Source organism: Capricornis sumatraensis, chromosome 15 (assembly GCF_032405125.1).
Source record: "Capricornis sumatraensis isolate serow.1 chromosome 15, serow.2, whole genome shotgun sequence".
Lineage (NCBI taxonomy): Eukaryota > Metazoa > Chordata > Mammalia > Artiodactyla > Bovidae > Capricornis > Capricornis sumatraensis.
The window spans coordinates 34,773,004-34,796,636 of NC_091083.1; the positions used below are offsets into that span (position 1 = coordinate 34,773,004).

The 23,633-nt window shown below is 43.7% G+C and overlaps 1 protein-coding gene across 1 annotated transcript; it reads left to right on the forward strand.

Moving 5' to 3' along the window:
• The first annotated feature begins 813 nt into the window (after window positions 1-813).
• On the forward strand, window positions 814-8,806 carry VIM (vimentin). Its single transcript, XM_068986707.1, has 9 exons — window positions 814-1,518; window positions 2,159-2,219; window positions 4,828-4,923; window positions 5,010-5,171; window positions 5,664-5,789; window positions 6,327-6,547; window positions 6,983-7,026; window positions 7,558-7,643; window positions 8,456-8,806. The coding sequence occupies exons 1-9, from the start codon at window positions 956-958 to the stop codon at window positions 8,495-8,497; spliced, it is 1,401 nt and encodes a 466-aa protein (XP_068842808.1). The 5' UTR covers window positions 814-955; the 3' UTR covers window positions 8,498-8,806.
• The last annotated feature ends 14,827 nt before the right edge of the window (window positions 8,807-23,633 follow it).

A 23,633-nucleotide genomic window follows, 5' to 3' on the forward strand; every position in this document is an offset into this window, starting at 1 on the left:
TCTCGTCTAACGGTTTCCCTGTACCGCTAGGAGCCCTCGGCGGGACAGCCGGGTGCAGTGACTCAGTGCCAGTGACTCAGCGACCCCACCCTTCTCCCTCGGGCTTTCCTCGGCCGCCGCCTCGAAGCGCGCACCGTCCAAAGGGGACCCAGTCCGTTAGGTCCCTGAACAGGAATTCCCAAGACAAGAGAACTAAGAGAGACGGGGTCCGCATCGGATTCTTTTTAGAAGCAGGCTGTGCACACACTCCTGCGCGGGGCCCAAGCCCTGCGTCCAGAGCTGCGCGCGCCCCCACCTCGCGCTCTAATCTCAGGCCCTCTTTGTTTCTTTCTCCACGCCTCCAGTTCTGCGGGATCCTGCACTCCCCCTCCTCCTGCTCCTTGGCCCGCGGGGCTCCGCATCCACTCTCTCCCAGTAAAGCGCAACCCAGCTGCGGCGCGCCCCGCCCACCCGCGCGCCTCCTCCTACATCTCTCTGGCGCGGAGCCCGGGACCCCTCTGGTCCAGTCCTGGCGGGTTCCCCCTGCACCACTGCGCGACCCCTCCTTTATCAGCACCCAGAGGTGAGCAGAGCTCGGGCCACCATCAGGAAAGCCCCTGAAAGTCCCAGCCCAGCTAAGAAGTAACGGGACTGTGCTCAGTCCCCGTAGGGGAAGATGGGGGAGGAGGACGGCTCCGGGGCGCCCCCGCCCCAACCCCCCGCCCAGCCTTCCCCATTGGCTGGCGCTCTCCGTCGCCGGGATGGCAGTGGGAGGGAACCCTCTTACCTAACGCGGTTATAAAAACTGCGCCCCGCGCGGGGTCCGGTCCTCTGCCACTCTCGCTCCGGGGTCCCCGCGCCAGAGACGCAGCAGCGCTCCCTCTGCCCACACCCACCGCGCCCTCGCGCTCGCCTCTTCTCCCGGAGCCAGTCCGTGCTACCGCAGTCGCCCAGTCTACCGCCACCCTCTGCAGCCATGTCCACCAGGTCCGTGTCCTCGTCCTCCTACCGCAGGATGTTCGGCGGCCCAGGCACCGCGAGCCGGCCGAGCTCCACCCGGAGCTACGTGACCACGTCCACCCGCACCTACAGCCTGGGCAGCGCGCTGCGCCCCTCCACCAGCCGCACCCTCTACACCTCGTCCCCGGGTGGCGTGTACGCCACGCGCTCCTCGGCTGTGCGCCTGCGGAGCGGCGTGCCCGGCGTGCGGCTGCTGCAGGACTCGGTGGACTTCTCGTTGGCCGACGCCATCAACACCGAGTTCAAGAACACCCGCACCAACGAGAAGGTGGAGCTGCAGGAGCTCAATGACCGCTTCGCCAACTACATCGACAAGGTGCGCTTCCTGGAGCAGCAGAACAAGATCCTGCTGGCTGAGCTCGAGCAGCTCAAGGGACAGGGCAAGTCGCGCCTGGGGGACCTCTACGAGGAGGAGATGCGAGAGCTGCGCCGGCAGGTGGACCAGCTCACCAACGACAAGGCCCGCGTCGAGGTGGAGCGCGACAACCTGGCCGAAGACATCATGAGGCTCCGGGAGAAGTAAGGCGGCGCCCACGCGGGGCGGCTGAGGGAGGGATGAAGTGGATACCGGAGCTGCCACGCCCTTGAGGATGTGGCCCGGGCGGCGGCTGCCGGGGGAGGGGGTGGGGGACAGCGGGGGAGCAGGGTTGTGGCTTAAGCGGTGCGGGCCCCGCCCTGAACCAGGATCTTCCAAGTTAGCATTTTCCCTCTATCCCGACTCATTGCCCAAGAACGCACGTTTCAAGTTGCAGACTTTTAAAAACTACCACTGTGTACTCTGCTGCTGCTGCTACTAAGGCCCTAGAAAAGGATGAACGCGATTTCCCCAAACTTTGAGAAAGTTTCCTGGCCCCCTCTGGCGGGCTGCCAGCCAACGGGCCGTGGAGAGAGCGAGACAAAGGGATTGTAGAGTCTCCGCGGTGAGGTGGTGGCGGGCGTCTCGCAGGTCGGGGTGGCGACAGTGATTGCTTTTCCACGCAGAGGCCAAGGTCCCGCTAAAACTTGCCTAGGACAGCAGGTCTAAGCCGCGGTCGCTAGTTGAGCGCGGAGGTGGCGCAGCAACCCTTGGGTCTCTGCGCCACGACTGGGTGTTTGGGTGTGGTCGCCCCGCCCCTGGCGGTTTCCCGGTTCCCCTGTGGTTAATCTGAAACTGTTTCAGGTTGCAGGAGGAGATGCTTCAGAGAGAGGAAGCCGAGAGCACTCTGCAGTCTTTCAGACAGGTTGGTAGATTCCATTCCTACTCGAAGCCACCGGACGCCACCCTCCCGCCCAACCCACGGGCAATTCTAAAAGTTTCTTAACCCAAGTCTGAATCATACAAAACTTCACGTCGGCGCGCCAAGCCCCCTAGTGGCAGAGAGACCGCAGTTCTGGATAAAAGCCCTTGAATGATTAAACCGTTCCGTGGGACATGGTCTTTAACATTTTTAAATTTGTTTCAAGATTCTTTTCCCAAGAAATCATTTTTTTTTTCCGTATCGTGTTTGCAACACGTTGATATTTTGATTTTGAAGAGTTACAGTTTGATTTAGGTTGCGGTTTTGCCAAAGTTGACTACCTTTTACAAGGCCACAAAAAGCACAATTCTGCCCTGTAGTTTTAGATGTGAAATGGATGGGAGGATAGGAAACTTAGTGTAACTGAACTTCAGCCAGAAATTTTATTTTCTTGCCGGCAAGTTCTATTGTGGCCCCAAGGTTAGACAGAAGTATCGCTATGCACAACTAATTTGTGATCTAATAAGGATGAAAAGGAGCCATCTGTCCCCTTGGCTGAAAGGTATTAATGGTTTCTACGGGCTTCACTATGGAATGTAGATACAGACATTCTGGCAAGTGTGGTGGCTCTGGTCAGAAAGAATAGGAGTCTTTGTGTTCCTGAGACGCTTTGCAACAGGCTACATTCTTATTGAATATGTAATGATGCAAGCACTGTTCTAATTGGACACAAGTATTTGCTAACACCCCCCGTTATCTAATATCTGGCCCAGACTCGAAGTATGTGATGTGAAAAGTTCTTAAAGCTGCAGTCCTACCTCACATTTGGAAAGGCCTTCCTTTTTTGAATCCTTGTATTCTTTAGCATTTTCTCCATAAAGAATAAACCTAAAAATGAAGGATAGGATTTTAAGAAAAATGGTTTTCTTGCTCCAAAGATAGATGGCCTTTAAGGATTTTTAACTTAAAGTTGGATCCCAAAGAAGACTAGTTGCCAGCAGTTTTATTCTCCTGAACACTCACTAGGACTGGCTCTAAAAGCTCCCTCAAGCAAATAGTCTAGAATACTTTTTGAAGCAGAAATGTATTTATCAAGTTAAACACAGAAATCTGTGGTTTATTTCAGTCATTGAGCATTTCTGATCATCATGTCTGTAATGTTTTCTTCCCCGGTAGTAACTTCATATAAAATAATATTGGTATAAATTGTTCTTCCTATTTAGGGATTAGATAAAACCACTCATATTCTCTTCAAAGAAGTAGAATAACACATAGAACTTTTGAAAATTGAGAATAGTATATTATCTTTTGCAGTGATTAACAACAAGCAAAAATGATTTCTTTTTTCCCAAGACTGATCATTTTATTATCACCCCTGTCTCATTTACTTTTCCATGAAGGTGATAGAAACAGGTCTACATTTTAAGACTAACCTGGACTCCAAATATAACTGCTTACAAGATATGTGAAGTGAAAATCGCTCAGTCGTGTCTGACTCTTTGCGACCCCATGGACTATACAGTCCATGGAATTCTCCAGGCCAGAATACTGGAGTGGGTAGCTTTCCCATCTCCAGGGGATCTTCCTAACCCAGGGATCGAACCCAGGTCTCCCGCATTGCAGGCAGACTCTTTACCAGCTGAGACACAAGGGGAAGTTGGCTTACAAGATAAGAGGTATAAAAATCCTCAAGACATTCCCTGAGGGGCAATAAAATCTTTCCACCAGTCTACACATGGTGAAAACATAGGAGGAGACCAGAGCAGTAAAAATTTTACATATAGTGTGTGCATGTTGATTAGTCATTCTGAAACATGCTAAGGAACTGAACTGACTTAGTACTAAGTGAAAAAGATGTGGACACACCCTTGTAGAATGAGATGGGTGACTTTCAGGAGAAAAATCTACCAGAGAAAGCAAAGCAAATACAGTTCAGGGTTACACTTCTTTTTCTTTATTTGGCTGAACTACATATTTGCCAGTGTACATCCTGAATTGGAGTAAAGATCTAGGCTTGTAACTTGAATATCAGGTGACTTACTTGGGATCCTGAGAAAAAATTTCAGAAGATTTGAGGAGACAAAAAGAGAGCTTAGGTATTATGTGCTGAAACTTCAGGAGCACAAATTTCTGTTCTGTGTGTTCTCATGTACACATGGAGGTATGAAATCTGATCAGTTCTTGTTATTCTATCAGTATTATTCCATAATGTTACCCCTGCCTCAAAAAATTTTAAAATCCTGTGACACTGATTTTCTAGATTTAAAAAAGTAATGAAAACTTCACTGATACTATGGATTCAATAATGATTGATTGCAGCCTGACATGCTGGCATACAGTTATTTATTTTAAAATATTTATTGGTCACCTTGAGTACAACTCAATGGATCACAATTCAAGTTTGTTAATGAAGAGCAGAAAACAGTATATTGGAGCCCTGGGTGATTTACAAACTTATTTAAAGGTTATAAGATTTGTCAATGCCCTTTTGCTAGTAAAGAGGCTAAGTTTGTCGGGTTCATTTAAAATGAATAAATAAGATAAACCACAGACTTTATAGCATCTTATTCCATGTCCTGTTTTTTCTTTTTTTTTTCTCTTTTCAAAACAGGATGTTGACAATGCCTCTTTGGCACGTCTTGACCTGGAGCGTAAAGTGGAATCCCTGCAAGAAGAGATTGCCTTTTTGAAGAAACTGCACGATGAGGTCAGAAGAGTCACTGTCTATGAATGATTGTGGGTGAAGCTGCTCCCGTACTTGGCACAGCTGACCTTCTTTCTTTCTTTCCTCAGGAAATCCAGGAGCTTCAGGCCCAAATTCAAGAACAGCACGTCCAAATCGATATGGATGTTTCCAAGCCTGACCTCACAGCTGCCCTGCGTGATGTCCGTCAGCAGTATGAGAGCGTGGCCGCCAAGAACCTTCAGGAGGCTGAGGAATGGTACAAGTCCAAGGTACAAACAAGCTAGTGTGGCCAGAACAAATGGAAACCATTCTGTTTGCTGTACTTGTCTGTGGTTCCTAAGTACCTTTTAGCTCCCTAGTTTAGCTGGCTTTTCTTGCTCAAGTTTTATTTCTTGCTGTACTTCCCACCTTTCCCCATCGTTCCCCACTGCCATCTGTCACCCTACTTCCAGGTAACCCCCAAACCATGCTCTTGACCTCCACCCTCTGCAAATGAGGGCAGCAGAGTGAATTTCTGCTTGAAAATCTCAACATCCGCCTTCCACCTCATTTTCTCTGGTTATCAAAACAAATTTAAACGTATCCTGGAAGATGTTGAGTTTGGAACTTCAAGTGTAAAATTTGGTTGGCATCATGCCTTATTTACTTATTTGTTTGTTCACCATCTTTAAGCCTTCTCATTTGTCCAGGCCATATAGAATCTTGGAGGATTTGTGGATGAGGCTCGTGGCTGACCAGGGTTTCTGCTTGCTCCTTGACAGTTTGCTGACCTCTCTGAAGCTGCTAACCGCAACAACGACGCCCTGCGCCAGGCCAAGCAGGAGTCGAACGAGTACCGCCGGCAGGTGCAGTCTCTCACCTGCGAGGTGGATGCGCTCAAAGGGACTGTGAGTATCGTCCTTCCTGAACAGAAGGCAGATCACCAGCTTGTAGCCATTCAGGTGGCCAATCTGAGGGTGCTCTTGGAATAAACTTTGTTCAAAGGGAGAAAAATTGGCATTCTAATCCCAAGAAAATGATTTGTTCAGACTCATTCAAAAAGAACTTGGAGATCCCAAGGTTTTAATTTACCTATATTATTTTTCCACTAGGAAGGAACCTGGTACATTATTTTCCACCAAAAGTTGGAGTTTTTCCCATTTGCTAAGAGGGGAAATGATTGCAGATAGTTTGGAAATGGTTGGGGTTGTTGTTGTTTAGTCAGTCAGTTGTTTTCAACTCTTGGTGACCCCGTTTGGCCTTTCCCAAGCAAGAACACTGGAGTGGGTTGCCATTTCCTTTGCCAAAGGATCTTCCCAACCCAGGGATCGAACCTGAGTCTCTTGCATTGGCAAGCGGATTCTTTACCGCTGAGGTTGGGGGAATAGCTGTTTTTGTTTGTTTCTGGGAAATAATACCAGCCACCCTTCTCATCTTTCCTGCAGAACGAGTCTCTGGAACGCCAGATGCATGAAATGGAAGAGAACTTCTCTGTGGAAGCTGCTAACTACCAAGACACTATTGGCCGCCTGCAGGATGAGATTCAGAACATGAAGGAAGAGATGGCTCGTCACCTGCGCGAATACCAAGACCTGCTGAATGTCAAGATGGCGCTCGACATCGAGATCGCCACCTACAGGAAGCTGCTGGAAGGAGAGGAGAGCAGGTAGGGAACAGGGCTCCTGGGAGTGAATTCCTAGCTGCCCTGGGCTGGGTATTGTGCCCCTCGTTTTCCACGCACCATTTATTTCATATTCAGAACCGTTCTTCAAGGTAGCTCCTGACCACTTTTTACAGATGAGAAATCTTCAGTTCAGAGACTGAGTTCCTTGTCCTAGTTAGTTAATCACCCGCACTGGGGTCTGAACCTGCAGTTGATTCTGTGAAAACCAGTAGTCATGCTACAGTACTTCCAGTCCCTGTAGGAAACGCTTGGAGTAAAATATTTAAATATACTAATGGGACCAATCATGGGTTAATTCTTCTAAAGCGAATCCGTCACCAGTGAATTATAAGCATAAATTTTCTTAATTGATGACAATAACTGTATAAATTTGTTTCTCGTTGTTTATGAAAAATGTGACTGTTTTTCTTTTTATAGGATTTCTCTGCCTCTTCCAAACTTTTCTTCCCTGAACCTGAGGGGTAAGCATTTGACTATCCTTTATGAAAATTTTTATTCATTTATTTATTTGACTGATCTCTGTGGCATGTAGGATCTTAGTTCCCTGACCAGGGATTGAACTTGGGCCTCCTGCAGTGGAAGCATGGAGTCCTAACCACTGGACTGCCAGGGAGTTCCCTATGAAACATTTTAGCAGCTTGTAGCCATTCTGCTTATAAAACACTCATTTTTAAAATTGAAAAATACCATAAAGAGAAAATTCTCTAGGAGAGCCATAATTTTCAAACAAATACTGTTTTATATTCTGTATTTCCAGTTAAATTGAAACTCCATTTTTCTTCTTCCACATGGAGTAAATGCTAAAACAGTCCATCCCATCCTGATGTCTCAGTAACATTAGCCCCTGGGCTTGAAAACAGGTGGTAATCTTTTAGAATTATTTTGGGAATAGTGCCTTAAACAATGATGAACAAAAACATTATTTTTGGACAAAATTGTTTCTTTTTAAAAATTTCATTTTTACTCATTTTGGACCTATTTTCTTTATTCAGAAACCAATTTGGATTCACTCCCTCTGGTTGACACCCACTCAAAAAGGACACTTCTGATTAAGACGGTGGAAACCAGAGATGGACAGGTTGGTATCATTAAATCAAAAAGAAATAATCTTAGGCAAGCATTGATAAGCCTTTAAATCCATAAATCTGTGTCAGATACAGCTAGCTAATTTGGGAGGTTTCAGTTTCAATCATGTCTCCTAAAAGGAGAATAGTACTTCTTCCAGCCAGTACCCACATCCAACTAATTCTTTGGCTCCTAGATGCGAAAGTGAGGTAATAGTCTGCCTTTGTCCAAAATTAGTGATTTACTTTGGTGCTTAATTTGAAACAGGAGTACTGTTTCCTTAAGTTACTTCCTAAATGGGATTCATGAGACTATGTCATGAATTCATATTGACTATGTCAACATTAGGAATGTTTTGATCCTGCACATAGGGCCTTCCCTGGACACTCCTAGACCCTGTCATGGTGTGATACAAAGGCATAGCACATGACTAAGTAGTTTCCTAGACCTCTCTGTGCCAGGAAAGACAAGGTCAAAATGTATTGTAATCTTCAAGTAATCTTCCCTTGCACATCAAATGTACTTATACATTTTAGTATTAATTGTAAATTTTGCTGCTGACAATTATTACGGCATTCTTCACACACACAGTATTTTTAAGTCATAGCATCCTATTGGATACATATTTTACCTATAGGTGAAGAGCATCTTACATATGTCTCTCTCCCCACTCTGTGAGCCTTTTCATATAGAACCAATGTAATCTTCCAATTTTCACAATAAATTATATCCATATCCTAGAATTTTCTTTGACAGGCTTTATGGGATCCTGTCTTCATTAGTACCTACTATTGTATTTGATTTGAGTTCTATTTTTCTTAACAGGTTATCAACGAAACTTCCCAGCATCACGATGATCTGGAATAAAAACAGCACATACTTCGTGCAGCAAAATACTACCAGCAAGAAGGAAAAAAAAAAAAATCCATATCTTAAAGAAACAGCTTTCAAGTGCCTTTCTGCAGTTTTTTCAGGAGCGCAAGATAGATTTGGAATAGGAATAAGCCCTAGTTCTTGAACCGACACCCATAAAAGATTTAGAAAAAAGTTTACAACATAATCTAGTTTACTGAAGACGCCTTGTGCTAGAATACTTTTTAAAAAGTATTTTTGAATACCATTAAAACTGCTTTTTTCCATCAAGTATCTGACCAACTTGTTTCTGCTTCAATAAATCTTTGGAAAATTCTGTTGGTATCTTACTTATTTGATAATATCTAAATAATTCACTAAATTTCATGAGAATATTTATGTTTTGGTTCAGTATTTTTTGGTCAAGAATTGAACCAAGTATTTATTGGTCAAACTGCCACAAAATCAAGGTTAGGTTAACTTGGGAAATTCAACTTTATGCTTGAAACTGAGTTTTGGTCATTTTAGGTAGACCTTGCTTCTTTGCAATTCAGTTGCTTTTTAAACTTACAAATAGATGTTATAAAATAACTTGCAGTGACACTAGGTCTTTTCATAAAATGAGTTCAGCTAGGTCCATATCCATGTGTGAGTCCAGTTCTAACAAAGAGACATCCTAAAGCGAAAAACTTGACTAAAACGAAAACTGCATTTTGTTATGTGCAGCATGAGTGGCACAAACTCTACTATGGGGGTTAAAGCGTAGACGACAGCTAGGATGTAAGGGCTGCATCTTCCATTAGCAACATAGAAATGGAACAAATTCATTTAGTTTCAACACCAGAAACTACCCAGGTTTTCGGTGTGTATAACTATATGTGATGCCTAAATGTATATATCTGCATGCATGTGTGAGCTCAGTCATGTCCGACTCTGCGACCCCATGGGCTATAGCACTCCAGGCTCCTCTATCCATGGGATTTCCCAGGGAAGAATACTGGAGTGGATGGCCGTTTCCTACTCCAGGGGATCTTCTTGACCCAGGGATGGAACTATGTCTCCTTGCATTGGCTAGAAGATTCTTTCCCACTGAGTTACCTGGGAAGCCCAAAATACATTAGTATAACATATATCTACTTACAGATACGTTTAAAGACTTGTGCTTGAGGAACTGATGTTAGACACGCAATAAAGGAAAATTCTTACCTGTTCCTTGGGCGATAAAATTGACAAGTGGTAGAATGATGCTAATTTCTAATCAGCTTTCAAAATCTAGGGCAATAAGCATGAAGTGCTATGGTCATGAAAAGCTTCCTATAGGTCACATAATGTGAGCAGAGTTTAGGAAGAGGGATAAAGTAAAGTGAAAGTGAAGTCTCTCAGTCGTGTCCGACTCAGCGACCCCATGGACTGCAGCCTACCAGGCTCCTCCGTCCATGGGATTTTCCAGGCAAGAGTACTGGAATGGGTTGCCATTGCCTTCTCCAATGGATGAAAGTGAAAAGTGAAAGTGAAGTCACCCAGTTGTGTCCGACCCTCAGTGACCCCATGGGACTTCAGCCTTCCAGGCTCCTCTGGCCATGGGGTTTTCCAGGCAAGAGTCCTGGAGTGGGGTGTCATTGCCTTCTAAAGTTTAGATAAATAAAAGAGGGAGGGTTTGGCCTGGAAGCAATATGAGTTCTAATGGCCCATTGTGTGTCCTGGAGGAAAATTTCCTCTCAGTAAGAAGTTCCTAGACTTCTTTAAGTCCCAATTTCCTGTATTACTGTGATTCCCTCTTCTCCAGGAATGCTATGATAGGCATTCCTTGTAATTATTTTATTTATTTCTTTTTTGGCCACTCAGCATGAGGGATCTTAATTCCTCAACCAGGAATGGAACTCATGCCTCCTGCAGGAGAAGTGCAGAGTCCTAACTACTGGTCTATCAGGAAAGTACCTCCCTGTAATTTTTAAGTGCTTACATCTATCTCTCCGTAGAGTTGACGGAGGAGAAAGTAAGATGGTTTACACTTTGTTTACTCAAATGCCAGGCACTGTGCTAAGTAACATTAGCTATGATTTTCATCTGCATGAGTAAACAAAGAATTGGCCTAGGAAGTGACCCCTAGTCAAGTTGCTTTACATCCTAGTCTGCGTGGGATGGTCTTGGTTTATGCTTACTGATTAAAATGCCCCCTTTTCAGGCTCACAAGTGTACTAATTTGAACAATATATTCCACCTATTGGTCATCCTACCCTTCGCATAATATCACAGGAAAAGGTATTACTACTGTGATTCCTGGAGTGGTCCTGCACCCCATACCTCACCCCACCCCCATATTTGAACAACTGACGTGTGTATCACCAGAGGAAATATCCAGGTGCTTGGACCCTGAAGAAACTTTATTTGATTTTTTGTTGCTGCTGTTCTTTAGCCATTTTCATCACATCCCTCTCAGCCTCCTAGCCATATTTTTCCTGTCTCATCATTCGTACCCTGCCTTTGGCTTAGGATCATGCAGGGAAGACACCAGGCTCACAATGGTTTTCTTCAAGCATATAACTTTCATATTAATAAACAAATAAAGCTTAGTTTCCCTTGTGTCCCCCCACCCCTGGGGAAAAGGAACCAAGATGACAAGTTCTGCTAAATATCTTGAGACTAGTGGGCTCCCCACCTTCAAAATTCCCTTACAGCTCTTTCTAAAAATCACCTCCCTGAAATGAAAAAGATGAGCTCATCTCCCTTATCTCCAACTGTCAGAAACCAGCCTTTAGTGGGGGGAAAAAAAAAAAAACCCTAGGGCCCACATTATAGAAATTCAAATCTATGTAAGTCTTTTTAATTTTTATCATTAGTCTTACTGTTAGTGTTGTCCTTACCTTCAACTTTGAAAAACTAATAAAAAGAAAGGATGTTCTCACCACTACAGTGAAACAAAGATGAATGCTTGGTTCTTTTATGCATAACATTAGATTAAAGGAGGTTAAAAAAAAATAGTAGGGGATGGGGAGAAGAGAATGATGCATAAAGTGTGAAGTCTAGGGAAAGTGACCAAGGGGATGGTGCAGTCTGTGGAAATAAGGTGAAAATTAAGTCTTTCTGAGGTTTCTCACCATTGTGACAGATGGAAGAGGTGGCTGGTGACTGAGACAAATGGTCTGACTCAGTTACAGCACGTCTGATGTGAGCCCCACCTCCCCATGACCGGCCTCTGACAAGGGAGCTAGGAGACAATCTCATTCCCAAGGCTGTGGGACTGAGTGGGGAGGTGGGTGTGAGGTGAGGGGGAGCGGCAGGGGGATAGTAGCTTCCCCTGGTTTCTTCCTGAAGAAAACAAGGTTGAAGCAGACACTTTGCCCCAAAGAAGGCTCTTACTCCAACCTGCCAGGCTTCAGCTAAAAAAAGGGTCTCCATATATCCACTGGGGTGGGGCGTAACAAAGTACCACAGAACAGGCGGCTTCAACTACAGAAATGAATTTTCGCACAGTTCTGCAGGCTGGACATCCAAAGTCAAGCTACCAGCAGTGTTGGTTTCTTCTGAAAACTCTTCCCTTAGATTATCTCTCCTTATAAGGAAACCAGTCATAATGGATTAGGAACCACCTGTAGGACCTCACTTTATCTGAATCACCTCTTTAAAGACACTATTTCCAAATACAGTCACATTCTGAGTTAATGGAGGATTAAGACACCAACCTAAGAATAGCAGAAGGGGTTGGCGGGGGGGGGGGGGGCGGGGGGGGGAGTACCCTGGGACAAAGGACACAAATTCAGCCCTTAACAGGGTCACTGTTAAACACTGGGAGACCATTCTCCTTGTCTGTATTTGAAATAGGTCTGTGATGGAGGCCTGCAAAAGGCCCTAAGTTTGCAAAGTCACTGATGGTGAATACACTGCTTAAGAAATTTGTGGCCACATGTGACTGGTCAATTCTCTGGTTTTTTTTTAAATACCCTCTCATGATAGAGAACAATTCGAGATAAATGCTCTGGAGACTTGCTCCACACAGTTATCCTATAAGGTGAGCATTTCTTTTACAGCACAGTAGAAGGTGAGCAGACAACCATGGAAGGCTCTGGGGGAGTCAACAGAATCTAATAGGCTGCTCTCAGATGAAGATTCTCTTCAGTCCAAGAAGACCAGTCTAAAGCTACAGACTCATAGGAAGTTCAAGTTCCCTGTATGTGTCAGGCGCTCACTGGGTGTTGGCTGGACAATCAGAAAGTCAGTTCCCTTATTGAGTTCATAGTCTACCCATAACTGGAGAAGAACAAAGCTATGTACTGAATGGTCATGTCCCCTCCTCAAATTCATATGTTGAAATCCTAACCCCCAGCATGATGGCTTTAGGAGGTCGGGCCTTTGGAAGGTGATTAATTAATTGCAGGAGGTAATTCATGAGATGGAGCCCTCTTGAATACCTTAGTATTATAAGGGTACTAATAAGGGATTCGTACCCTTATAAAAAGACACAGAGAGCTTGCTTTCCCTTTATTCTATGTTCCACCCCATGAGGATACAAACAGAAGCCCTATAGAGCAGGGGTCCCCAAGCCCTGGTCTGTGGACAAGTGCCAGGCCTGTTAGGAACCAGGCTGTATGGCAGGAAGTGAGCAGCAAGTGAGCAAGCAAAGCTTCATCTGTGTTTACAGCCACTCCCCATTGCTAGCATTACGGCCTCCTCTCAGATCAGTGGTGGCATTCGATTCTCAGAAGAGGGACCTAGGTTGCATGCTCCTTATTATGAGTATCATCCCCAAACCATCCTTGCCCCTTCCCCTGAGCCCAGATCCATGGAAAAAAATTGTCTTCCTTGAAACTGGTCCCTGGTGCCAAAAAGTTGAGGACTGCTTATCTAGAGGAAACAGGTTCTCATCAGACACCAGATTTGCTGGTGCCTTGATCCAACCAGTCCATTCTGAAGGAGATCAGCCTTGGGATTTCTTTGGAAGGAACGATGCTAAAGCTGAAACTCCAGTACTTTTGTCACCTCATGTGAAGAGTTGACTCACTGGAAAAGACTCTGATGCTGGGAGGGATTGGGGGCAAGAGAAGGTGACGACAGAGGATGAGATGGCTGGATGGCATCACTGACTCGATGGACGTGAGTCTGAGTGAACTCCGGGAGTTGGTGATGGACAGGGAGGCCTGGCGTGCTGCAATTCATGGGGTCGCAAAGAGTCGGACACGACTGAGCGACTGAACTGAACTGAACTGATCTTGGACTTCCAGCCTGCAGAACTGTGAGAAGTAAATTTCTATTGTTTGAGTCCCCAGTCCATGGTATTATGTTATGACAGTCTGAACTGACTAAAGCCAACAGGGGGTGTTGTTATGAGGTGTTGAATGCATTTTACTTTACAGACGTTGCAAAGCAGCTACACAGGTCACTTCACATCCATTTAGCTCTCCTTAAGCTGACCTAACCAGGAGAAGGGTCTTGTTCTGTCCTTGGCATTCAGACTGTGGCTTCTCGTCTTTGATGTTGATCTTAACTTGACATGGGCCCCGTCTCTCCAGAATATGAAACTTCCCTCTATTTTCCTTTATCACATTAATTGCAAATTTTATTATTTATTTGGCTGTATCGGGTCTTAGCTGCGGCATGCAGGAGCTTCACTGCATCATGTGGGATCTTTTGTTCCAGCACATGGACTCTCTAGTTGTGGCAGGTGAGCTCAGTAGTTGCTCTGCAGCATGTGGGATATTAGTCATCCGAGCAGGCATCAAACACACATCCCTTATGCTGCAAAGCAGATTCTTGACCACTAGAACACCAGGGAAGTCCTAATTGTAATTACACTATTTCGTAATGTTAGTTTAAAGGTCTTTGTCTGCTAATGTCAATATGTGAATCACATATTATTTGTTTATAGGGTCTGTTTTCTCTTTGGGTTTTTGTTTTGGGGTTTTGATTATTTTAACATGCCTCATTATTTTTTACTGGATACTGAAGATTTTAAATGATGCATGTTTAGGCTCTGAACAATATTTTCATTCTCTAAAAATGCAGAGAAGTCTTCTTTTCATAGGCAAATAGAGTACTTGCGTGTCATCTCGATCCTGGTAAGACTTAGTTTTAACTTTTTGTTAGTCTTTGACTATTTTAACCCCATCACCTTAGTTCTGGTCCTCATCTCTCAGGTGTGATCCTTAGCCTCAGGATGGGACATTTCTGAATCTCAGCTACAGCCTGCATGTATTTCCCAAAGCCCTTCCACTTTGGCAGAAACTCTGGCCTCCGTTTCTCCAGAACTATGCAGGTGTTGAAATCTCTGCCCAGCTTTTAGTTTCCCTGCTACTATTTTCTGCTGGTTTTCTTGAAATCTCACCCTGAACATATACAGCTTTGGAGGTGGCCAACAATTTGAATGTTTCTCTGTCAACTTAGCCCAGAAAGAATACCATTTTATGTTTGCAGTCTCTCCCTCATTTTGACATTGCCTTGAGGGGAAAAACCAAGTGAATGTTGGTTTCACTTTGGAATCTTTGTTTCTCCCAAGGGATATAGCCATTAATCTCCATTCTTGACTGTATTGGTTGCCCTCAAAACATTTACACAGTTGCTTGCATGTGTGTATGTGTGTGTGTATGTGTTTACTCCAGCTATTACAGTTTTTTTCATGGAGAAGACGGGCACTCAGTTATCAGTTGCCACTATGACTGATACAATTGTAAAACTCAGCAGCTTACAACAATAATTCATTTTTTTGTGGGTTGAGCAGGCTCAGCCGGGGAGCCTGCAACTACCGTCAGGTGGTATCTAAGGCTGGGGTCATCTGAAGCCCTGATTGGACTTGACATAGAATACGACTTATTCATTCTTAAGTCTCTTCCTTCAGTGTTCCAAGGCCTCTTTCAGTTTCCATATATTGTCTCATAATCCATGGTTTAGGCTTCTAACAGCATGGTCTGAGGACAGTAATGCTTTTTACCGTGTGACTTACTGCAAAGAGCCAGGAAGCACAAATGTCCATAAGAAATACGTCTGTAAATAACACAGCATAATTTCCACTGCACTCCATCAGTCAAATCAGTCACAGAGACCACCCAAATTCAAGGGTGGAGAAATAGACTCCGCCTCTCAAGGTGAGACTGGCAAGGTCATATTAGAGAAGAGCATGTGGAATGAGAGAATGTTGTAGCCATCTTTGGAAAGTACAGATTGCCATAGAGTTTGAAATCAAAAGTCCCAATCAAAACTGGCTTAAGATGATAGAGAAAATCTGAATAATCTTTCTTAAAAAAAAAAATTAAGAACAGATTCCCAGCAGTTGAATTCCACCAAACGTGTAATGGATACATTCCAAATCATCACAAACACTTTCAAATCATAAAAATAAGAGAAACTTTTCTAACTATTTATATGAATACAGCACAATTTTAATCCCCAAACTAGACAAAGACCCAGTAGAGACAAACACTACTGGTCAACATTATTCATGCATAGAGATATAAATATCCTCACAAAACATCAGCAAACCCAACTTGTGTTGGCTGAGGTTCTCTGAACAGCCAAAGATGGAATTAGGTGTACAAGAGATTTATTCTGATGGACAAATAGGAAGACATAGGAAGAGATACGTGAGCTTTTAGGTTGCAATACAGGCATGACAGTAGTGAAAGGAGAGAGAAGGGTGGAATAGTAGGGGCAGTCTCAGAGGCAGTGCAGATTTAAGAAAGTTTTAGGAGATCCTAGGGAAGGTCCACAAGTCAGTCGGGGCTGCTTAGAGGAGTCCCTGTCCCACAGGAATGGATCAGTGCTAGTATCTTTACCGTGTTCAGTCACTGGTTTGGGAGCAGCCCACGGGAAGTGTGTCTTTGACTCAAATGTGGTGGTGAATCCAGAGGGATGACAGTGGGGCTATCAATTATGTTCCTTGACCCAGGAAATGGAAGTGATGTGTTTTCCTTGTTGTTATTCAGTCGCTAAGTCATGTCTGACTCTTTGCCACCCCATGAGACTGCAGCACACCAGTCTCCTCTGTCCTCCACTATCTCCTGAAGTTTGCTCAAATTATTCTCCATTGAGTCACTGATGCTATTTTATACAAATCAGACAATATATTCTAAAAACATATTTATGTATTCTAAACCTATGAAAGATAATAAATGTTGAATACAGCTCAGGGATATGAGATTATTTTAATATTAAAAATTGATTAACATAATTTAACATTTTAACATATTAAAGGAGAAAATCATATGATCCACTTAATAGATTTTTGAAGGCAATTTTTGAAGGCAATGTCAACCTCTAATTATTATAAAAACTTTTACAAAAATAAGAATGTACAGGCTGTTTCTTAACTCAATGCTATACTATGCATACTATGCTAAGTCACTTCAGTCGTGTCCGACTCTGTGCGACCCCATAGACAGCAGCCCACCGGGCTCCCCCATCCCTGGGATTCTCCAGGCAAGAATACTGGAGTGGGTTGCCACTTCCTTCTCCAATGCATGAAAGTGAAAAGTGAGAGTGAAGTCGCTCAGTGGTATCCGACTCTTCGCGACCCCATGGACTGCAGCCTACCAGGCTCCTCCATCCATAGGATTTTCCAGGCAAGAGTACTGGAGTGGGGTGCCATTGCCTTCTCCATCTTAACTCCATATGAGATAGCTATTAGAAACCAAGAGTAAACATAAAAGAGTAAACATAAAAAACGATGATGAAATAATTATTATTATCTTTTTAAGATCAAGAAAAACAAAGATACCTCTATCCCTGCGCCTATCCAACACTGTACTATAGGGAAAAGGAGAGACATAGTAATAGAAAAAGAGATAAAACTGTCATTAATTGCAAACAATATCATTGCTTATTTAGAAAACTCCAAACTATTTACAGACAAATTATGTGCAAAGCAAAGCAATGGGCTGAGAAGAAATAAGATTCTCTCTGAGGCAAGATAAACACTGCATTAGAAAGATATGTCTTACCAGATGGGGCATAGTAAAATATGATGGTGTAGTACCGGCGTAAAGATGGACATCAAGAGAACATGATGGAGTATCCCAAATAAACCCGTGGCTCTCATCCTCTCCTTCCCCCGAGGAGATCCATGGGTTCATTTGGGATACTCCATTATGTTCTCTTGATGTCTGTCTCTACTAGGATTGACATGTATACACTGTGTGTGTGCGTGTGCATGCTCAGTCGTGTCCGACTCTTTGCAACCCTATGGACTGCAGCCCACCAGGCTCCTCTGTCCATGGGACTCTCCAGGCAAGAATACTGAAGTGGGTTGCCCTGCTCTTCTCCAGGAGATCTTCCCATCTCGGGGATTGAACCTGTGTCTCTTATGCCTCCTGCATTGGCAGGCAGTTCTTTACCACTAGCACCATCAGCTGATTCACACTGTTGTACAGCAGAAACCAATGTAATATTGTAAAGTAATTAGACTCCAATTTTAAAAATAACATGGATCTCAGTTTGGGCTGCTATAACAAAATATCATAAACTGAGGGTCTTAACAAACATTTATGTCACAGTTCTGGAGGCTGAGAAGTTCAAGATCAAGAATTGGTTCTGGTGAGAGCACACTTCCTGGTTTGCAGATGACCATCTTCTTCCTGAATCTTCATATGGCAGAGAGAGAGGGAAAGAGAAGAAGGGAGGGCGGGAGGGAGGAGAGAAGGAAATTGGGAGCTATTTCTCTGTTCTCTTCATACAAGGGTACTAGTTCCATTGTTAGGATCCCATTGTTATGACCTCATCTAACCCTAATTACTTCCAAAGGCCCCTCCAAATACTTCACATTGGGGTTTAGGGGTTTCAGATTTTGAGGAGACATAAACATTCAGTTCATAACAAGTGCATGGAAATTTGCTTTATGACAGAGTGAGCATTGTTCTAACATATATTTATTGGAAAATCATCTTGAAAAGGACCCTTAAAGGGGAGATGTATCACTGTATATCCAAAGCTTTTTCCCAAGCCTTTCTGTAATGACACCCAATCTTGTCTTTCAGTCACTGTCCTCTTGAACTTGAAGCAATGTATACTTGAGGAAAAGAGAGGATAACTGGATGGTTTTAAGTATTCTTGCCTGGAAAATCCCATGGGTGGAGGAGTCTGGTAGGCTGCAGTCCATGGGGTAGCTAAGAGTCGAATACAACTCAGCAACTTCACTTTCACTTTTCACTTTCATGCATTGGAGAAGGAAGTGGCAACCCACTCCAGTATTCTTGCCTGGAGAATCCCAGGGATGGAGGAGCCTGGTGGGCTGCTGTCTATGGGGTTGCACAGAGTCGGACACGACTGAAGTGACTTAGCAGTAGCATGATTTATCAAAAATTTGACACTTCACAAATTCCATACCTAATAGTTCACTATCTATAAATAAAATTTATTTTTTAAATTGGGATACAGTTGATTTACAATGCTGTGTGTTTCAGGTATACAGCAAAGTGATTCAGTTATACATATAACCCAGGGGTTGAACCCAGGTCTCCCACATTGCAGGCGGATTCTTTACCAGCTGAGCCACCAAGGAAGCCCATTATACATACACATATATCCATTCTTTTTCAGATTCTTTTCCCATTTAGGTTATTACAGAGTATTGAGTAGAGTTCCCTGCAGTAGGTCCCTGTCGATTATTTATTTTATATATAGTAATGTGTATATATTACTCCCAATCTCCTTGTTTATCCACCTTCACTTTTCCCCTTTCATAACCATAAGCTTGCTCTTGAAGTCTGTGAGTCTGTTTTGTAAGCAAGTTCATTTGTATTATGTTTTTTAGATTCAGCATATACGTGATACCATATGATATCTTTCTGTGACACTCTTCACTTAGTATGACAATCTCTAGGGCCATCCATGTTGCTGCAAATGGCATTGTTTCCTTCTTTTTATGGCTGAGTAATATTCCACTTTATACATGTATGGCATCTATTTTATTCATTCCTCTGTCAATGGACATTTAGGTTGCTTCTATGACATGGCTATTGTAAACAGTGCTGCTGTGAACACTGGGGTGCATGCATCTTTTGAATGAAATGAATTTTATAATATATAGACTAAAGAAAACTCTAGGAAGCCTGTATTATGCTTGAGAATCTCAAAGGTCTTTCTCTTCCCATTTATTGCCTGTTTTGCCCCAGCACAACAAATTCCATCTTTCAATTCCAATTAAATATGGATAATATTTAATTACCCTGCATTATATATGCTGCTGCTGCTGCTAAGACGCTTCAGTCGTGTCCAACTCTGTGCAACCCCATAGACAGCAGCCCACCAGGCTCCACCATCCCTGGGATTCTCCAGGCAAGAACACTGGAGTGGGTTGCCATTTCCTTCTTCAATGCATGAAAGTGAAAAGTGAAAGTGAGGTTGCTCAGTCGGGATCAATCTCAGTGAATCTGTGAAGGGCTTCTCTCAGTCTATCTAGGAATTTACCAGGAGCTTCCTTCTCCTTCTGTTCTATGTTTGCCAATTTGCCATAGTTTAAAGGCTTAGCATGCACCTGCCTGAGTCCTTCAAGAATACATCTGACAAAATGACTCTGATCCCATCTTCCTTTAGCTGTGTTGTAGTCCCAGTCTGGTTCTGTAATTGGGACCGCCTGATTCTCAGTGGGGAGGGCGGCTATCTCATTCTCCCTCTTCCCTACTGATTCATTACCAAGCCATTCATCTCCATTAGCAACCACTTTTCCCAAAACTCGACTGAGTCAGGAGTCAGCGTTTGTCCCAAGATACACATCACATCCTTCCAAGTAAGGTCACAAAGCATAGTAACACCTTTAAAAGCTCTAATATATTTTTCTGGGTCCTCTAAATAGTCTCCCAGATCCTCTTTGATTCTTTGTATTTCTTGATAAGAAAAAGGCTTATTAACTCTCATAGACTGATTATTTCTTCCGGTGGGTTCAGAGAGACTGAGGAACAGCCACACAAGCATTATATATGGACAATATTTAATATCCTGATAATATTTAATTATCCATATTCCAATTAAATACAGATAATTTAAAATTATTGTGCTGCAGTCCATGGGGTCACAAAGAGTCAGACACGACTTTGACTGTGTGGATCACAACAAACTGGAAAATTCTTCAAGAGATGGGAATACCAGACCACCTTATCTGCCTCCTGAGAAATCTGTATGCAGGTAAGAAGCAACAGTTTGAATCAGACATGGAACAACAGACTGGCTCCAAATCGGGAAAGGAGCATGTCAAGGCTATATATTGTCACCCTGCTTATTTAACATATATGCAGAGTACATCATGCCAAATGCCAGGCTGGATGAAGCACAAGCTGGAATCAAGATTGATGGGAGAAACATCAACAACCTCAGATATGCCGATGATAACACCCTTATGGCAGAAAGTGAAGAGGAACTAAAGAGCCTCTCGATGAAAGTGAAAGAGGAGAGTGAAAAAGTTGGCTTAAACCTCAACGTCCAGAAAACAAAGATCATGGCATCTGATCCCATCACTTCATGCCAAATAAATGGGGAAACAATGGAAGCAGCAAGAGACTTTATTTGGGGGGGGGGTGCTGCTCCAAAATCACTGCAGATGGTGACTGCAGCCATGAAATTAAAAGATGTTCGCTCCTTGGAAGAAAAGCTATGACCAACCTAGACAGCAGATTAAAAAGTAGATTCATTACTTTGCCAACAAAGGTCCATCTAGTCAAGGCTATGGTTTTTCCAGTAGTCAAATATGGATGCGAGAGTTGGACTATAAAGTAAGCTGAGTGTTGAAGAACTGATGCTTTTGAACTGTGGTGTCGGAGAAGAAGACCCTCGAGAGTCCCTTGGACTGCAAGGAGATCAAACCAGTCGATCTTAAAGGAAATCAGTCCTGAATATTCATGGGAAAGACTGATGCTGGAGCTGAAACTCCAATACTTTGGCCACCTGATGCGAAAAACTGACTCACTGGAAAAAACTGAAGGCAGGAGGAGAAAGGGACCACAGAGGATAAGATGGTTGGATGGCATCACCAACTCGGTGGACATGAGTTTGAGCAAGCTCTGGGAGTTGGTGATGGACAGGGAAGCCTACCATGCTGCAGTCCATGGGGTTGCAAAGAGCTGGACACAACTGAATGACTGAATTGACTGATGTATAATATAGACCACAGGCTTCCCAGGGCACAGTGGTAAAGCACCCACCTGTCAGTGCAGGAGACACAGAGGATGCGGCTTTGATCCCTGGGTTGAGAAGATCCCCTGGAGTAGGAAATGGCAACCTGCTCCAGTATTCTTGCCTGAGAAATTCCATGAACAGAGGAGCCTGGCAGCCTACAGTCCATGAAGCCATAAGGAGTCAGACACATCTGAGCAACTAAGGACACACATTTTAGCACATCCATACAGTTTAGGGTTATGGGTAGAGTAAGATCATTGAACGTTCTCCTCACCACCTCCAGACAATCACTCTTTCCCTCTGGTTCTTCGGTCATAAAGTGGTTTATGGGAGAACTAAACATGGAGAGAGAGGTTGACTGCCCCCAGGTGGTAGATCGGGTGAACATTCTATGAAACTATGCAATCAATTCCAGGCAGAATGTATTTCAAAATGTTTCCCTCTGGGGTTTGGCAAAAACAGGCAATTTTTTGTTCCAACAGCCATGCGCTTCAGCAAATCCCTCCTGCTGTTCTGAGCAGTCACCTTTCAAGCCCACAAGTGACTGAGATCTTTTGCTTCAAACTGACAGAGCAGAGCTGAAGCAGAATGTCATCCAGGCAGTGCCATTTTTTTCTGGTCAACAATTTGACGCACTCAGACCTATGCCTGGCTTTCAGTACATTTCTTGGCCAACCATGAAGTCCTCTTGACAGTACCATGTTGATGAGATTTTATGGTATCCGATAAAATCAGCAACAAGTAAGATTTTGCAGTGGGAACAACCGTCTAAAATGGTTGATCAGAAAAAAATCTGAGGTGATCTATTCCGAAACAACTCTGTGTTAACATTATTTGGTGAATGGACTTTCTTTTAAATAATCTCTGTAAGTAAATTTTGAGTTCATAAAATTGGAGCCCACCAAAATGACACAAAGTTGAATTTCAAATACTGTTTGTGTGTGTGTGTGTGTGTGAGTTCTAAAAAATGTTATAAATATGTTCCTGCCAAGGATGGACTATTGTCTTCAGGCCAAAGCTTAAGAAGATAAAGCATAGCATCCAACCAGCTGCCCAGAGGAGAGAGAAGTATGCGTTTTTCAAAATAAACAACTTTTTAAATTGAAGTACGGTTGATTTACAATGTTGTGTGACTGCAAGAAGATCAAACTAGTCAATCCTAAAGTGCCTTATCCAGCACAATACATAAAACTGGGGCTGCTACTTGGCTGAGCACGCTATAGTCTACAGTCATTTTCCTGGATCCAGTGAGTTTCTGCAAGGCTTATACTGGAGAATTAAATGGGGATGTGATAGACACCACCACCCTAGCATTCTTTTGGTTTCAAATGGTGGCATGAATCTTTGCCATCCCTCTGAGATATGAAATTGTTTGTGACTTAATATCTTGGCTGGGAAAATGGGGAGGAGGTTATTTTCACTTGGCGTTTCCTAACCATGACAGCTGTCACTTCTCAGGCCACAGTTCAACTGCCGTGGATGTCCATTTTGATGACATACTCAGGGGCCAGGAAAATGACCAGCGGGTGAGTCTGTAGACCCAGTGGGCCCACTGTGAGCTGGACTTTATCCAGGACTCTATTTGTCTCCTGGACCCCATAATCCTTCATTCCAGCAAGGAGACCATGAAACTGCTTCAGACCTCGGTACCATTGTCAGTTCACACCCTGTGTCCAAAAGCCCTCAAAAAATCAGGTTATTCCTCTTTCTCAGAGTATAGTCACTTAAGTAAATGACTACAGGTCCTTTTAGAGGAAAGACATGGGGGTAATTTCAGGAATGATTGCTGAAGCATCTCAGGGTTCTTTCTCTAGGGCCGCAGCCACCTTAGAGTCAACGTGTTCTAGATCTGAACACTGGCTCAAATCAGAATCGAGCAAGACATCAAAACATTTTAATGGGGGATTTCCCTGGTGGTCCAGGGTTAAGACCTATCTTCCAATGCAGGGGTGCGGGTTTGATCCCTGGTCAGGGAACTAAGTTCCCACATGCTTTGAGGCCAAAAAACCAAAATATAAAACAGAAGCAATAGTGCAACAAATTCAATAAAGATTTTAAA

Coding starts and splice junctions, on each gene's coding strand:
- VIM (XM_068986707.1), top strand. CDS start 956: ATGTCCACCAGGTCCGTGTCCTCGTCCTCCTACCGCAGGATGTTCGGC. Junction 5,172..5,663: donor AGGAATGGTACAAGTCCAAG/GTACAAACAAGC, acceptor GCTCCTTGACAG/TTTGCTGACCTCTCTGAAGC. Junction 5,790..6,326: donor TGGATGCGCTCAAAGGGACT/GTGAGTATCGTC, acceptor TCTTTCCTGCAG/AACGAGTCTCTGGAACGCCA.